We start from the raw sequence: 18547 nt of genomic DNA, 5'->3' as shown, positions 1-18547 counted from the left end.
TTCAATAATTCTCTCGAAGTTGTTTGCATTGTGCGTTTAAATCCATTTTATTTTAATATTTGTCGATTAACCTAAAAATCAAAAAAATATAAATGTAGAATGATTGCAAGTAAACAACTATTGATAATTGACTTAAAAAATTTCAAAAAATATGTAAAAATTGCAAAGATAATGATGGATTATAAAAAGATTTTAAGGTCATTTTTTTATAGAAAAATATTCATGTAAAATGATAGCTAGTGAAAATCTAAGGATAGTTTATTAAAAAATTTTATAAAATATCTTAGGATTATTTAAATACTCATTGATTATTAAATTGTGGTTAAGACTCACCTGATATTTTTTATATAACTATATATCGTTTTGACAGCAGACCACATATTTGAATTTGATTTGTATAAAAACGAAAAATATTAATGTAGAATAATTGCATGTAAAAATCTATAGACAATTAACTTAAAAAAATTTTAAAAAATATTCAAAATTGAAAAGATAATGATGGATTCTAAAAAGATTTTGAGGTTATTCTTTTATAGAAAAATATTCATGTAAAATGATAGTTAGTGAAAATCTAAGAATAATTGACTTGGAACTTTTGGAAAAATATTCAGAAATTGACAAGATAATGATGGATTACAACAAAAAAAAAATTTGAGGTTATTTTTTATATTGAAAAAAACAACAACCTAGTGCAAAAGATATCTTAGTAGAATGATAGCTCGTGAAAATCTAACGATAGTTTATTAAGAAATTTTATAAAATATCTTAGGATTATTGAAATACTCATTGATTATTAAATCATGGTTAAGACTCACCTGATATTTTTATATGACTATATATCGTTTTGACAGCAGACAACAGTGAATTTGTTAGAAGAATGAGTTGGATGTACTATCAGATATATAGCTTTATCCCTACTTTTTTTGTTGACCACTAGCGACACCATCACACTAACACCACCTTTTTTTCATATACTACTAGCGACATTTTCAATAACTTCTATCAACACTCACAAAAATAAAAAAAATTTAGAAACAGGAAAATATTTCATATGAAAAAATAAAAAACCATAGGATTAATTAAAAAAAAAAAAAAAAAAACAACATACTTGGAAAAAAAAATTGGAAATTATTTATTTATTTATTTAATCATTATTTAATAAAACAAATAATCTTGTGACCACATTGGGTCACGACAAATTCGTCCCCTTCTTGACGTGTGTCTCTGGTTACTGAAAAAAAAAAAAAAAAAAAAAAAACAACAATGAATTAAAATATTTAATTGAAAAAATATTGGAAAATAAAAAATAATTAAAAAATACTTACAATGTATTACATCATCATCATCATCATCATCATCATCATCATCATCATCACTGACCAAGTCGATAAATGGTATTTCCATTGAAACATCCTGTAAAAATGAACAAAAAGAAATAAAATATATAAAAACTAACACAGGGAAATTGAAAATTTATAAAACTAGCGCATGTACTTCTTTTTATACTAAGTATATGAGATAAAATGATTTTTTTTGTACTAAATATATAAGCAATACGTTTAAATCTACTTATCATAAAAGAAAAATTTTTTTGTACTAAGTATAAAAGCAATACGTATAAATTTAGTTACCATAAAATGTCAAAAAAACTCTTTGTACTAAGTATAAAAGCAAAACGTATAAATAAAAAAATAAATAATAAATTAAAAGGAAATACAATGACACTACTGAACAAATTGCAAAAAAAAAAGGAAAAACAATGACTCTACTGAATAAAATGCAAAAAAACTCTAAAAAAGGAAATGCAAAGAAAATTTTACTAAGTATAAAAGCAATACGTCTAAATAAAAAATAAATAATGAATTAAAAGGAAATGGAATGACTCTACTGAACAAAATACAAAAAACTCTAAAAAAGGAAATGCAATAACTCTACTGAATAAAAATACAAAAAACTCTAAAAAGGGAATGTAAAGAAAACTGTACGAAAAAAAAACTTTTTGTACTCAGTATAAAAGCAATACGTATAAATAAAAAATAAATAATAGATTAAAAGGAAATGCAATAACTCTACTAGATAAAAATACAAAAAAAAAATTCTAAAAAGAAAATGCAAAGAAAACTGTGCTAAAAAAAAAAAACTTTTTGTACTAAGTATAAAAGCAATTCGTATAAATAAAAAATAAATATCAAATTAAAAGGAAATGCAATGACTCTACTGAACAAAATACAAAAAAACTCTAAAAAAAAGGAAATGCAATAACTCTACTGAATAAAAATACAAAAAAACTCTAAAAAGGAAATGCAAAGAAAACTGTACTAAAAACTTTTTGGATTAAGTAAAAAAGCAATATGTATAAATAAAATAATAAATTAAAAAGAAATGCAATGACTCTACAGAACAAAATACAAAAAAACTCTAAAAAAAAAGGAAATGCAATAACTCTACTGAACAAAATACAAAAAAACTCTAAAAAAAAAAGGAAATGCAATAACTCTACTGAATAAAAAAACAAAAAAAACTCTAAAAAGGAAATGCAAAGAAAACTGTATTAAAAAACTTTTTGGACTAAGTAAAAAAGCAATATGTATAAATAAAAAGATAAATAATAAATTAAAAAGAAATGCAATGACTCTACAGAACAAAATACAAAAAAAACTCTAAAAAAGGAAATGCAATGACTCTACTGAATTTAATTCCATTTTTATTTTATTTTTTAATTTTAATTAATAAATTAATGGATTTTTCTTTTTTTTTTTTTTGGGAATACCTCCTGATTTTGCACCTCCTGATTGTCATCCTGAAAAAGAAAAAAAATGAAATAAAAATTGAAAAATAAAATGATAAATGAATTAGAAAAAATAAGAAAAAAATTACCTCATCTTCCATTGCTCTCTCATCATCAGCATCATACCCAACGTCTCCTTCATCTGCAACAAAAAAAAAAAAAAAAAAAAAAATATATTAAAATTAGTAAATGAAATTCATAAAATAATTGAAAATAAAAAAATTATAAAAATTACCTGGGGAAATAGGGAGAGGCACTCTGACTACTTCAATTTACTCCTCATACTCTCTCTCCAACCTGATCAACATGAGGATCCTCTCTCTAATACGATGCTTCAGGAGCCTCTTCCATAGACATGCTCTCTGAAATTATGAATAAAATAAATTAAGAGATGAATTTTATATGAAAAAAAATTCAAAAAATTTTGGAGCTATACAAGAAATTTTTGATTCCATCCTAGCCACCCCCTATAAGAGAGTGAAGTTTCCCGTTTAAAATACATCAGGTTTTCTTACTGAGACGTAAGAATCAATCTAAAAGCCTCAATTATGCATGGAAAAAATCTTTTATTATATGAAATCATCGAAAATGAAGCCTGCTTTAAAATAAAAAAAAAAAAAATTTATATGAGTCATTCCATAATTTTTTTATTACGCTAAAGTTTTTTTTTTTTGTTCGATTTCGCTAGTATTCAACGTTTTCAATATAATATGAGTGTTATGACATTATACTTTATATATTTGATAGAAAAAAATTTAAAATAAAAAAATCTATGGGTCATTACACGAAATTCCGTTCAACTCTAAACTATTTCTAATATTATTAAATACGAGTCGGCCGTGTTCGGCTTTGCCGAACTTGTTTGCTTATCTATTTTTAATTCTTCAAAAAATTAAAACAAAAGAAATAGGTATGTAGAAAAAATTTAATTCCTACATCCTAATAAACTTCATTCTGTGTTATTATTGAATTGTATTCATCAAACAGGCTAACAGCTCGTTTAGCAGCAGCATTGACGGCTCTCAACTTCGTCACTGTTTTCAAACCTCTTTTGTAATTGATATCACTATGACTATAGAGATGGATTAACTTCTAAAAATCTTTCATCAATATGAAAACGAAGAAAAAATGAATTAATTTATAATCTAAATTAACTCCATAGCCGTTTGATACAATAATTTTAATTTAATATAGGAAATATTGCTGTAAAGTTAATCTAGGCTTTGGATTATTTGGTTACACCCTTTCCTCAGCTATTTTTGCCATGATTAATTGATGAAAAAGCTATCAGCAAATGTTCCTAAGGGGAGGATGTAACCAAATAAATTACATCGTAGTCTAGATTGATTTCACAGCAATTTTTTCTATATTAAATTAAAATTATTGTGTCGAATGGCTGTAGAGTTAATTTAGATTATAAATTAACTTATTTGGTTACATCTCTTTCTCAGCAACGTTTGCAAATATTTTTTTAATTAATTAATTATGGCAAATGTATCTAAGGAAAAATAAAGCCGCAAATAAATTCATTAACAGTCTAGATTAATTTTGTAATTTTAATATTAATCTCTGAAATTTTAGGCCTCAGTGACAGCCTATTCTTCAACACAGTAAAAAGGCAAAGCTTACACTTCTTATTCAACTCTATGGTTTATACACATGCAATCGAATTTGAAAATTCAATATTTGTAGTCTTTTATAACTTATAATTTGTAAAACATGAAACGTGTGTAAAAAAATGACCCGTTTTATAAATTTACGTGTAATCACCCATAAATTTTTTTATTTAAATTTTTTTTTCATCAAATATATAAAGTATAATGTCATAACATTCAAATAAGAATCACCCTAATGTTTTATACTCCGTTTTCCACGCTATTGATTTGATATTCAAGTTATTTTTTACTTTACAATGTAAATTTCCAGAAAAAGCTGATCATATATGGAATTTTATTTAAAAACGAATTTATGAAATAGATTTACCAATAGGTAGTAAAAACAGTAGACAAATATTAGACTTGTTAGGCCAAGTTGATCATGCTTTAACACTTTCTAATGAACATAATCCACCAAATTTATATTAAAATTAGACTCATCTAGTAATGATTGTTTTATGTATTTTATCCATTTTTTGGACTGCTGTTGACTATTGAATTTATTTGTTGATTATTAAATTTTGTTTCAGCTCATGAAAAAAATTTAAGGTCATGTTGAAAGGTAATTGATGTACAATTTTCTTGAAGTTGTAGTCGTGAAAAAATTTAGTTATTTATTTTAAATCAATGTTTACGTAATCAAAATAATTATATTAATTATTAATGAGATATTTTTATTACGGAGGTGGGATAGGCGCGAAGCGCCCCACCATAGTATTGCTTTCTGTACACTTTTTAAGAAGACCACTCATAGTTTCTATAATAATTAAGATAGACTGTTCATATCAGGCTCAAATGAAAGATTTTAGCAAAAGCCACAGCCTCTGATAAAAATAAAATTGTTGAGGTGAATAACGAAACTATAAATTACGAATTAAGAAATTTTTTAAAAAATATTCAAAGGGAAATATTAGGAAAACTAAGCAAAAATCATGGATGCGAAAATTTGACAGAATAAAGTACGAAACGAAATTGATATTTTTAAAGGTCGTTTTTATTTTTGTTTGTTGAATTCATTCATTTATTCAACGGAAACCAATATTCGTTTTTTTTTAGAAATTACAGAACTTTTTTAAAAACCATCTTACATGTTTTTTTTTAGTTTTAATGGATTATACATGCAAAAATCTACAACCAAGGCTATACTCGGAATTTTTTCAACAAGTAGTTTACTTATAATCATCAATTGTTTATAAAAAAAACCGAGTAAGTGCTTTATAAAATGAAATAAACCACAAAAGAGTTATTTCTCGACCATTTTTATCTAGGTAACTTGTAGAAAATGTTTCAATGCATTTTTTGACGGTAGTACGAGCTCTTTTTATTGATTAGTTAATTAATTAATAAAGATTTAAACAATTGCGATGGTGGTTATTTACAATTGTATTCAAACGCGTTTGTTAAACAATTTCCTTTAAATTATAATTTTAAAAAAATCAGATTTGTTATCAACTTACACTCCCTGTTATTTTTATCATGCCGATTATGAAAATAATAATCCTTTAGGTAGTCATCGTGGTGTATTTTAGTATGGGGCTGTCTACGTGTCATTACCATGCTTACCACCACGGTACCAAGCGAAACTTGAAAATATATTTTTATTTGTACTTTTTAATACTGTCAACAGAAAATATTTTGAAAATAAAATTATTTTTTCAAAGATAAAAGAGGAACTTGAATTTCTAGAAAGTTCTGGTATCACTCATTAATCACGCGTCTGGTCCGATAACTATTTTTTTTCAATTATCATTGATTCTTGGTGATAATTTAGGCATGCGTTATATGCTTGGTCATACAGAAAGTTTTAAACAACATTAAATTTTTTGTTTTTGTCATATTGATAAAGATGAAATAAATTTAGTTTTTTCAGAAAAAGATTGTCTTTTAAGAACGGAGAATAGTTATGGATTAGACTTATTAAAAAATGATCCAAAGTCAACAGGGATTAAAAAGAAAAATATGCTATTCGGGGTTAATGGTTTTCATCCAATAACGAATGCCTCTGTTGAATATGTTCACGATCTGTTAGAAGGTGTATTTCGATATGAGATGGCATTAATTCTGAACCATTATATATTTGAAGAAAAAATAATTACACTAGATGATCTTCATACTTCAATTTAAGGGTTTTATTATGGACCTTTAAAAAATGAACCTTCAGAAATATTATTAACGCATTAAAAAAGAAAAAACAGATGTCTGCTTCAGAAATGTTGACTTTTATCTGTCATTTTAGTTTGATTATCGGTCATTACATAAATAAAAATGATAAAGTTTGGGAAATATTTTTATTGTTAGCAGATTTAATTAATATTTGTACAAGCCCCTATCTTGATTGTGACGCACATTTAACATTGAGTGAAATAATAACCAATTATTTAACACTTTGTAATAATTTTTTTCCTGATCATATGAAGCCAAAAAATCACTTCTCAGTGCATTATCCCAGAGGATTGTCCCAAAACTGGATCTTTGTCAAGAATATCTACGCTAAGATTCAAGGCAAAACATCGTGATGGTACAAGAACCTCAGCTGTGGCTATTAGTAGATTAAATGTAGGTAAGACAATTGCAGTCAAGCATCAACTACAATTAAGTTATCGATTTTCATTGAATGAATCCAGTAGAATGTTAATTTATAATAAAAACTTACTTAAAAAATGTCTCATAGATGAAATTAACACTTGCTCCGAAATTTAAGAATATTTGCTTCCGTTAAGTGACCCAATCACTGGTACCATCAGTTAGAGAATTAACATGGAATGGTATGCTGATCAAAGAACAATGTTTTGTTATGACTGCGACTGAAGAAGGACCAGAATTTTTTGAAGTTAATCATATTATATTATTCTCGAAGACAATAGTAACTTTATATTAATCGTTAAATTTTCACCACATGTATTTTCTGATTTACACACTTAGGCTTATAAATTATTGAGTTATCGTTATCATTGGATAAGTCTGACTCAAAATAATTTATATAGTTGTAATATTAGCTATATTGTGCGTGCTTCTGGAGGGGATATATTTATAGTGAAAAACTGGTGGTAAAACTTAATTTCAATATAAGAATGTTAAAATAAGAATAAGAACAAATGTATTGTGCTAGAAACTGAAAAATGTAAAACTTAATTTATGAAAATAATAAAGAAAAGCTTGCTATAAAAATTGTATTAATTAATGATTAATTAATAATTAATTCATTTTTTTTTTAATTTAGAGAGTTCATTAATTTTTATTTAGGTAGAAGACAAATTTTGTTTATTCCGTAAGAATTTTCATTAAAAGTTGAATAATTTTAATTTAACTGTACAATGAATTTTATTAAAAAATCAAGAAAATTCCTTTAATTCACAAGAATTTTTTATTTGAAATCAAATAAATTTTATTTTTACTGTACAACCATTTTCATTCGAAAAAAGAACAAATATTGTTCACTTTGTAAAAATTTTTGTTTCAGAAAGAACAAACTTTGTATATTTAATAAGAATTTTCATTTAAAATTATATAGATTGTAATGGGCACCAAATAAATTCTGTTGTACAGAACCGTAATTTTTGTCTCCCCGGGAACTACAAAAATTGTGGGTCGATAAAACAAATTTTGATAATGACCACTTCATATTTTATTGGTCTTACATCTTGCTACTTTTTTGAGGTTCTGATCAACAATTTTTAAGTAGTTTTTTAACCATTTTTGCAGGATATTTCTCTCCGTGTATCTGAAAAATTAAGATACCCATGGCTCTAGCCGAAGTATTTAAAATTTTCAATTTTCAACGGGTCACGCGGGCCACACGCCTTAATATATATACATATATATATAAATATCGTAGAGTCTAAAGATGAAGCGTCGTCGATTAAAACATTGCCGGAATTGATTGGTCAATATTTGGAATTAGGCCATGTCCAAAAATGGGCATATTAAATCTAATAAGGCCCTAAAATTGAAACTAAATATGACGATTGCTTTTGGCCAAAAACATGAAGAAAATGAGCATCTCTCGAGCCAATTCAATTTAGGACTTTACGTTTTATCACGAAATAACAGAAGGTCACAGAAAAGCAAAAACATAAATGTCCTACGGAACACTAAAAAACTAATAAAGTGATCAAAAAAGTTTATGTATGATATTGAAAGGTCTTCTTGTAAGCTTCAAAATAAGCTCTTATTCAGTAGTTATCTTAAAAACTGAAAAAGTTATCACAGTTTTGATAATTTGAAGACAGTGATCACATGTTAATTGCATGGGGATTGTTGTTTATTGATAAGACGCTTTAAAAAAAATCAAAAAAAAAAATTCTTCGTAGAAATTCTCACTAAAACAACAATTGAATGGAGTGGGAGTCGAATAAAAAAAAATTAATAATTAGTATTTTGAATGGGTCTAATATATAGGGGAAAGCGGGGCAAAACGGAACACTTAAGGAAAAAATATAAATCGATGTATAACAATAGTATTTTCCGATTAGTTTTTCTCACTTATTAATAAAAAAAACATAAATAATTTTTAAAAATTAAAAAAAAAATTATTATTATAAATTTTCTTTATTGTTGTTTAATAAAATGTGATATTAATCACAAAAAATAATTTTTTTTTATTTCTCTTCATGTATAATTACGAACAATTGCTTTTAAAGCAATTTATCACCATTTTTCTCGACGAACAAAAAAAAACATATAAAAAATAATTTTCTTTGTTCTTAAAAAAAATGCTCAAAAAATTTTCAAAAAATTTTTTTTTTTATTGCATCTATTTTCTTCCGGCTTTTTTAATCGAAGAGTGACGAAAAAATGAAAAAAAATATGAGTCAAAATATTTTTTTGGGTGTTCCATTAATGCCCCGCCGTTCCCATTTGCCTCTCCATAACTAAAATATTATATTTATTTTTATTTTTTAGACTCAAAGATGTCTGATTATCAAATGAAAATAACTTTATTATTTAATAATGTTGCAATGAGGTAATAATATGAAAAATAAGATAACGATAAAAAAAGTGGTAGTTTGAAATATTATATATACAACGAGGAATCATTATATCAATTTTTTTATCAAATTGTTAAAGAAGTCTCACTCCCCTGTGCGTACGGCTAACAAAGACTTTTTTTTCACTAACATCGACTTTTTTTATTCATTATTTAATAACGCATAACAAAGTTATTAAATTAAATGAAATTAATATTATTCTAGTACCTATTGATTATTCAAAATAAATACTTTAAACTTTGAAGAATGTAAAAATCGTAGAAATTATAAAAGTATTGTAGGAGTATAATCACACAAAAAAGCATGCGCGAAATTATGCAAAACTAGTACGGTGAATTAAAAACTTTTACTTGTATTGTTTATAGTCCATGCCGTGGTTAGTACGTATACATGAACTCATGAAATTGAAAAATAACAACGATCAACATTGCCTCGCTATTTCTCGAGTTTTTTACATTCAGTTGCATTTCATGCACCGTACTCGCAAGTACAGCAATGTTTTCCTGTTCTTGACCTAACTAAAGACATGGTATAGAGCTACAATAACTTTTAGTCTTTGAATTAACAATCACAGCATGAGAAAAGTTATTTTTATCATCAACTTAAATCAAGCAGTCTGTACTATGATAAGTATAATACTAACTACTCATTCATATATACATAATTTTTGAAAAAGTGCCATTAAAGGAAAAAGTATATGACATTTATTTTTCGGTAATAAAAAAGAGACAGTGAAGAAAATGATATCGATACGAGACAAAAACTTATCATGAATTAAAATTTATTCATGATTGGATAAATGAATTGACTTATGCTATCACTTTTTTTTAGTCACCCAACTAAAATAAAATCTACATTTTATTTGTCTTCCAAAGATACATATTTTTTTCATTGATACACTTTGATCAAGATATTATTCCATTATTAAATGTGACGATTCTTGTGGATGAATAATAAAAATTTCTCATGAAGATCTTGATTGAAGAAGATAGTATGGAATAAAAAAAAAAACCTTAAAAATCTCAAGACCATATTTTGTATGGTAACTAAGGGATGTGAAAAAGTCGCTTAAAGAAGTGTTCTACGTAAAAAATTTTTTTTCTCACAGCATCATCATTTATCATTATCATAAAATAAAAAGTTTTTCCTTCATGAAACTGTTGCTCATCGTTTTTTATATAACTCGAAAGTAAAAAAACCGTCTGCAATATCCATATATATTCAATTCATTGTATAAGTTTTTCAAGAATCTCCAATTTTTTTTTTTTGTATCATTCTTACTTTTAGTTTTTTTTTTTTTAACAAGAAAAAAAAACAAACAAACGCTATTCATTCCACGTATATTCCAATTATTCTGTTAACAATTCGATGCTGTTTTTATCTTTTATATTTTAACCATGCTATTACATTCGAACAATTATTATTTATTTACTTCAATAGTATCTGAGGTACTGCATTATCATAATTGAGTGATTTTGTGTAAGGGTACTTAAAGCAAAGGTAAGGCGGAAATCCTGTCATATAAATATTTACTCATAGACTTTGAATATAACTTCTACATATTTATTATTTATTATTGACTCAGCGAGACAATCGTTAGCTTTCATTAAGTTTTATTCTTCAATTGAAAGTTCCGAATACGTTCTGATTGTAGTGGAACTGTATATTTGATCAATAAATTGTAATATTAAAAGGAAGTTTAAGAAATTGATGTATATATCAAATGGGAACCCATCAAAACATATATTAAGAATAATGATGTGAATATTTTTGACTCACAAAAATAAAAATTAAGTTGGGCAAGTTGAGATATGAAAATTAGAGTGGATAATCTAATGGTCGCTCCTAAGCCAAACCAATGATTAACAGTAATCACTGGTTACACGTTACACAACTTCAAATAACGATAAATAAAAAAAAAAATATGTCACTGATGTGCAGTGTTCAAATTGTTGAAACATCTAATTGGAATGGGAGCATGGTTGAAAATTCGGCATCTAAGTATTTGACAACTGAAAATATGAATAACATCTTTATTACCAAATCTAATACATCATTGATGGATACTGATGCAACGGCTGAACTTGATCAATTTTATTTTTACGAGGTAATTAGTTTTATTTAATGAAGAAAAACTATTGTTAATGAAAATCCAATATTTTAGTTTTTTTTTTGTATACATTTTTTTAGTTTAAATATAAACATCATCAGAATTATCTAAAACAGGTGTGTATCATCAAGTGAAATGAAAACCATATGCTTGAACCAGACATTTCCGGGATAACATTTTTGGGCTTTTATGGGTTTTCTCTATAGATCCAGAGTATTTTACGGCATTCCAGTGCCTTTATGAATCTTTCATTTTCAATGCATTCAACATTTTGGTATAGTCCAAATCTAAATTATTTTTATCTTAACTTTCTAGAAAATATCAATCGTGAATCTCGTGACTTATAAAGTGATAACAAAAAAATCCTTCAATGTGGTACATTTATTTCTTTACTTAAATATCGTATATAAAGCCAAGTTGAACGCTTGAAATACAAAAATGAATGACGTATGGCAATAATAGTCAACAGTCTTAACACTTATCATTTGGAACTCAATTTGATGATAGAAATAAGAATAAAGAATGGGGGAAAATTTCTCACTTTTATAGTTATATTATAAATAATTTCATTAGACAAAATTGCCGTTTGATAAAAAACTTTGAGTAAAAAAAAGGAAAAAACTTTTTATATTAATTATTTTTTCATTTTTCTGTCTATAGTATTCATATCCGATACTGTTTTTGTTTATAATTATAAGACACGGTTCTATCTTATAGATATGATATAACCGGTATAAGTAAGCCGGGTTACTCGTTATCGACGCCTATGTCTGTCAAGGTAATGATATAAGTTTGAAAATTCTCTCATATTATACTTTTACCATTAGTATATATAGCTACCATTATGAAATAATTTGCAACAAAATAAAAAAGTTCAATATACACATTTGAAAGTCATTGCTTATGACGTTGTTGTCGATGCTGAGACCTGTTCAATTCGCTAAGCTACTATGTATGTTTCTTGTGTGTTAGTTTGAAAAAAATAAAAACTAAATAAAATTTTATCTTTAATTTAATTTTTTTTTTTTTCTCGAAATATTTTATGGTGAAAGATGTCTTAAAATTACTTTTTCTTCACGACATGTATGTTTTTTATATTTACAGACTGAGCAGTTCACGGTACTATGGATTTTGTTCATTGTCATTGTCGTTGGGAACACAGCAGTACTCACAGGTCTGCAATTAGGAAAACGTAGAAAATCAAGAATGGATTTTTTCATCAAGCAATTGGCACTTGCTGGTTCGTGTATATTCGTAAAAAAAATTTCAAGTAAATTTTGTCTTTTGCTAAAATTTAACGAAAATACAACATTAAGAAAATTTTTCTCTTAACTGATACAAGTATTCTTTATAGCAAAATGATTCGATAGTAATACAAATCAATTTGTATCATAATAAAAAATCTTTGTTTATCTTACTTTTATGACTGATACAAATGAACAGCTTTTTTTTGACGATATAGAGACTGTATGATTGAAAATACTTTCGAAAGTGATTTATAATATACTTGATGCAAATCTTTCATTGCTTACAAAAAGTAACTTGATACTCATTCCAATATATACCATATTTCAATGAAATGATAATTTGGTTATTGACAACACTGATAGGATTGGATCAAACTATAATCACTTGTTATTATAAACAATTGAATAATTTCCAGAAAACAATATTAAATTTCGATATAACGGGCTAAGTTAGAATTTGGGACATCGATAAATAATGGTTGAGTACAAGACTTCAGTCACGTGATCCGTCATTATTTCAAGGTGCTTAGGATGCTAGGATTGTCAATCATTTTTTAAATTGAGCTAAATTCAAATTACGTAAATCATATTTACTGTTATTAAAATTGGAGTCTTCTGTTTAAAAAAATATTTTTTTCAAGTCGTAAATAAAAAAAAAAGCGGACTGGGTAAAATCCTGAGTTTTTGATTTTTTATACATTGATCGAAATTCGGGACCGTGTTTTTAATTAGTTTTTTCTATTTTTTCACAGGAACAAACGAATATCTGTGAGAAAATTATTTGATTTTAGTATCTTGACAACGGACATACAGTTTTTGTTTTATATGATATAAATCATGAAATTAAGGTTAATAATACGTAAATAATGTCTATATGTATTTATAACAAGGCCTACTTTTTCAAACAATTTTATATTTATAGTTAACTTATGTAGAGCTATTTTGAAGAAAATCGTAAACATTTGACTTTTTTTTTAAGAATTGAAATTATTCCAATAAAATTAAGAATTTGTAGAACAAGAGTGAATTTGTTGAATATCAAATCCACAATTTTGAACAAGTTTTTTTTATTTGTTAAAAAAAAAAAAAAAATCTAACACGTGACAATCTATTCTGTATACTGTAGACACACATTGATTTGCTAACCAATCAGTTGTGTAAAGCCGTATGTGTACGGGAATACGAAAGAAAGTAAAAGAAGAGATAGGCATGTTTAATAAAGGGAAAAGAAGGCGACAATGTGGCATTTTTAAGTTTGAGTTTATGTTGTAGTAACATATCATATCGGGCATTAAGAGAATATGTATTTTTCCGATTGTATTTTTATATTAAGATCGAAAGTATTTTCAGTTAAAAGTTTTAATTGATATTGAAGGAGTTGCTCAATAAATAAAAAATTATGACATCACCATGCAACCTGTCTTTAATTACCTGGAATTGTCTCGTCTAAGTGAGTGTATTCACGCTGGGAAAAAATATGTTGAGATCCTACTAGGTTTCTCAATAAATGAATAATTGTGAATCAATATTGTTTGTAAATGAAAAAAAAATTTTAGTAACGGATTCGTTCTATTGAAAATTGAAAATTTTCAAAACTCCGGCGAAAGCCCGTGTGGTTCCTCTTGATTATTCCAAATTCATTTTAGTTTTTTTTTTTATTAATAATTTTAAATTATATGATTAAATATTTTTTGTTTTTTTCGCGGTGTTTTTCACCTGTCAAATTATGTACATAAATCAAAATACAGATGAAAAAAATTTGAGGTTATACCACTTGTAATTAATAATTTTATTAGATTCGTTCAAAAAAGAAATCAATACAAATATAAAAAAAATAAATCGTTCAATTTACTTTTTTTTTAACTAAACAAATCTTTTTTAGAACCATTTTGTTTATTACTTTTATTTATAAAAATTTGTCCATGGTAGTTTTTTTTTTTCTTTTTAATAACATGGTAATATAAATAACTATTTTATCGATCAAGCAAATTGTAACCACAGCAAAGAAAGTTTTACGCATGCGCTTTAAACTCTTTTTTGAAGAAAAAATGTTTAAAATAAAAATCGGTAATTGTTTATATTTCGGATAACTTTTGAACAAATTAACATAAAAAAGTTTTATTAAGCTCAAAAAATTTGATATTAAATTCCTGAGAGCCACCCTGTCTTGATAAAAATCGCTAAAATCACTCCTTCGTTACTATTTTTCGACTGTAACATAAAGGCTGATAGTGATTGTTATAAACAATTGCTGATATCTAATTAACGAATGATCAGAGCAAATTTTATCAAGAGAGGCTGGCTCTCGGTATCGAAAAGACAATTAATTTGAGCTATAAACAAAGCTTGTAAGTTAAAATTTTTAAGAGTTATGCAAAACATAAAAAAACAGCAATTTTGTTTTTTTGTTTATTAACAATCTTCCAACGACATTAAAAACAATTTTCAACTTAATTATTATAAATTCCGTCATTCTTAATATCCTGGCAAAAAATCGCATCCATGATTTGTTCTTAGTTTTCTTATTATTTGACTTTGAAAATTACACGGTGATCGTTTTTTGTTAATAATAAATTAACTAACAATTAAAATTACTTTTAGTAAGTCCCTGGTTTTAGTATTTTCATAGACGAATAATTTGGTCCTAATACGATCCTTCTACCTTTATTACTTTACAAGATATGATCATTTTAAAAAAAACGTGTATGAATTTAATACTATAGGCTTCGCCTACGTAATATTAGAATTTATATTTTCATTTCTAGTGAAGGTATGTTATGACTACTCTTTTTTTATGTAGCATTTTGAGCTACTAGAGGTCAGGGCTAATATTAGTGACTTTCTATTACACTTTTCTAACAAAAGACGGAAATATATGGATAGTCCTTACTCCTGTGGGAAGGCGCTGTCAACCTCGACATCCATTAATTTGATATGGGTGTGGACCAAAATAATCCGTCAAAAATATACCGAATAGATAATATTTATAATTCTGGGTATACTATGACTGCCACATTGGAAAAAACGTATAAATAAAAATTCCAATTATTTCTAATCTCAAACGTGCTTTTGACGAATTTCAAAAACAACTCTGAAGAAAAACTTTTCAGAGTCTCTTGGCATGAATTAATATATTAATGAAAAATATCATTTTTTCGATGTTTTAGATTTGTTTGTGGGTTTTATCTCAGTTTTAACAGACATTGTTTGGCGAACTACTGTTGCCTGGGTTGCTGGTAATATTGCCTGTAAATTTGTTAAATTCAGTCAAGTACTTGTGACGTACAGCTCAACATATGTGCTAGTTGCATTGTCAATCGATCGATACGATGCAATAACAAAACCAATGAATTTCTCCGGAAGTTGTACGTATTTGAGAAAAAAATTTCATTTTATAAAATTATACACATAATTCAATAACCGTACTAATATAATTACTGTCTAATTGTATTGTATTAATTAGGGAAGCGTGCACGAGTACTTGTGGTTTCGGCATGGGGACTTTCTGGTATCTTGAGCATTCCAATTCTCTTTCTTTATGAAGAAAAAATTGTACAAGTAGGAATTGTATCAATTATATAAAAAAATTTCACGACAGTAGTTTTCGAGTGTAAATAACTGATAATTGTATTTCTCTTTTTTTTTTTGTTGAAACATATAAAAAGGGTAAGAAACAATGCTGGATTGATCTAGATTCACCTCTGAAATGGCGTATTTATATGACCCTTGTGAGCTTCACATTATTTTTGGTGCCAACTATTATCATCAGTGGTTGCTATATTATTATTGTTGCAACAATATGGTCTCAGAATAATGCACTACGTCAGGGTCCAATGAGAGACAGAAGAGCATCATCCAGAGGACTGATACCGAGAGCTAAAATTAAAACAGTCAAAATGACATTTGTTATTGTTTTTGGCAAGTATTCTAAAATCTTAAGTTTATCATAGCTTCATTAATAAAGTGCTTTTATTAACGAATTTATTATTTATTTTTGAACCCATATTAGCAATTGAGATAATTTTGTAATTTTTTTTTCTATTTTCAGTATTTATACTTTGCTGGAGTCCATACTTTACATTCGATTTACTGCAAGTTTATGGATACATACCAAAGACACAGACAAATATTGCTTTGGCAACATTCATCCAAAGTCTTGCACCTCTCAATTCAGCAGCGAATCCAATTATATATTGTCTTTTCAGTAAATCATTTTTCAAGACCGTACGGTAAGTTTCTTTCATATTTTATTAATGTCATTTGAATATCATTGATTTATAGCTAGAATAAGGAATTCAAAGTTATATTAAGCACTTGAAAAGACTGTGTTATCCTTGATGGAACTTTCGACTGCCCAGGTAGGAAGTGATGACGGGCAAGCCTGATAACCCGGCTCTCGCGCTTGTGTCAAGCTTGGCAACACAAGCTTGTGAACAGCCTGGAGTGTTCACGGTGTATTTTCTGGTGTTAGACGACACACAGAGAAGGATATGTTAACAGTTAACATATCCTGTTTAATGTTAACATATGCCATGTTGAAATGGGTGGTGGCTGATAAGTTTACATCAAAGATATATATATTAACATTGAACATACGTATCTTAATAGTTAATATGCGTATGTTAACTATTAAGATATCTATAATTGACACAATTTGAAGGTTAGGCTGATAGTTGAAGACATTTACGTATGTAAATATGAAAATTGAATGTAAAATTAAGAATGAATTTACAAAAAAACTAAATTTAAATAAATTTATGACAACACGATATTATATTATATTACAATTAGAATAGTATCACAATATAATGTCGAAAAAAAAAGATTACAAGAAGTAGACTGGCGCATCAAAATATTTGGCCGCGTAAAGATACGTATGTTAACAGTTAAGATATCTATGTTTATTGTTACCATATATATCTTAACATTAAACTTTTGTATGTTTCCTGTAAACATATTGGTATGTTAACTGTTAACTTATCCTTCTCTGAGTGTAGTGTATCAGGCTTGATTCAGGCTTGACACGGGCTTGTGTTCCCAGGCTTGACACAGTCTTGCAATAAAAATTATAAAAAAATATAAATAAACTATTATTAGTAGTGCAGCTATAGGCGTTCTGTGACAAGGGGCGGTCGAAAAAAGGTAGATCGGCGAGGGGACAGGGGACCGCAACTCGGTCGGTAAAACAGAGATGGTAAAGAAATTTTTTATTTGAATTCCCAGTTGTTGATAATGCAGAGACGGTAAGGAAATTTAAATATATCATTTGATGGTGTAAATTCCCAATTGTCATATGTTGGTAATACAGATTCGGAAAAATTTTGTCATTTTAACGTGTGATTTCTCATGTCCGATGCCGCACGTCTTATGACTTAGATTTTATGTCCCATATATTATTTGATGGTTTGAATTCCCAATCTCCATGTGTCGGTAATACAGACTTGACTGGAAAAAAACTAATTTTGTCATTTCGACGTGCAATTTCTCATGTCCCATGTCCTACGGCATAGCTCAAATCTCAAATCTCATCTCTCATGTCTCATGTCGCATGTCCTGTCTCATTAAATAAGAAAAAAACATTCCTTCGAGCTAGGTTCAAACCAACGATCAATGGATAACTTTTTAATTGTTTATAACAATATGCAATTACAGTCAAGTGCTCTCACGTTTCACGTCCCATACATAAATATTTTTAAAATACAATTTTGCATAAAAATTTGCTGACTTTCCATACGGGTTATTTTTCAAATTGACCTTTG

The 18547-nt window shown here is 27.0% G+C and overlaps 1 protein-coding gene across 1 annotated transcript; it reads left to right on the top strand.

Annotated features, from left to right (window-relative positions):
* The first annotated feature begins 11047 nt into the window (after positions 1 to 11047).
* On the top strand, positions 11048 to 17021 carry LOC122849263 (cardioacceleratory peptide receptor). The gene is made up of 6 exons (XM_044147941.1): positions 11048 to 11538; positions 12646 to 12781; positions 15956 to 16153; positions 16252 to 16346; positions 16454 to 16706; positions 16837 to 17021. Exons 1-6 carry the CDS (start codon positions 11290 to 11292, stop codon positions 17019 to 17021), a joined length of 1116 nt encoding a protein of 371 aa, XP_044003876.1. The 5' UTR covers positions 11048 to 11289.
* The last annotated feature ends 1526 nt before the right edge of the window (positions 17022 to 18547 follow it).

This window comes from Aphidius gifuensis, linkage group LG1, assembly GCF_014905175.1.
Source record: "Aphidius gifuensis isolate YNYX2018 linkage group LG1, ASM1490517v1, whole genome shotgun sequence".
NCBI classification, from domain to species: Eukaryota; Metazoa; Arthropoda; class Insecta; order Hymenoptera; family Braconidae; genus Aphidius; species Aphidius gifuensis.
Note: the sequence above shows the minus strand (reverse complement) of the source record. Positions and strands in the feature narration are given on the sequence as shown.

Bases quoted from the DNA above. Each gene is read 5' to 3' on its own strand.
- LOC122849263 (XM_044147941.1), top strand. From the start codon at position 11,290: ATGATTAACAGTAATCACTGGTTACACGTTACACAACTTCAAATAACG. The intron at 16,154-16,251 runs GTACGTATTTGA...TGTATTAATTAG, and splicing joins AATGAATTTCTCCGGAAGTT to GGAAGCGTGCACGAGTACTT. The intron at 16,347-16,453 runs GTAGGAATTGTA...ACATATAAAAAG, and splicing joins ATGAAGAAAAAATTGTACAA to GGTAAGAAACAATGCTGGAT.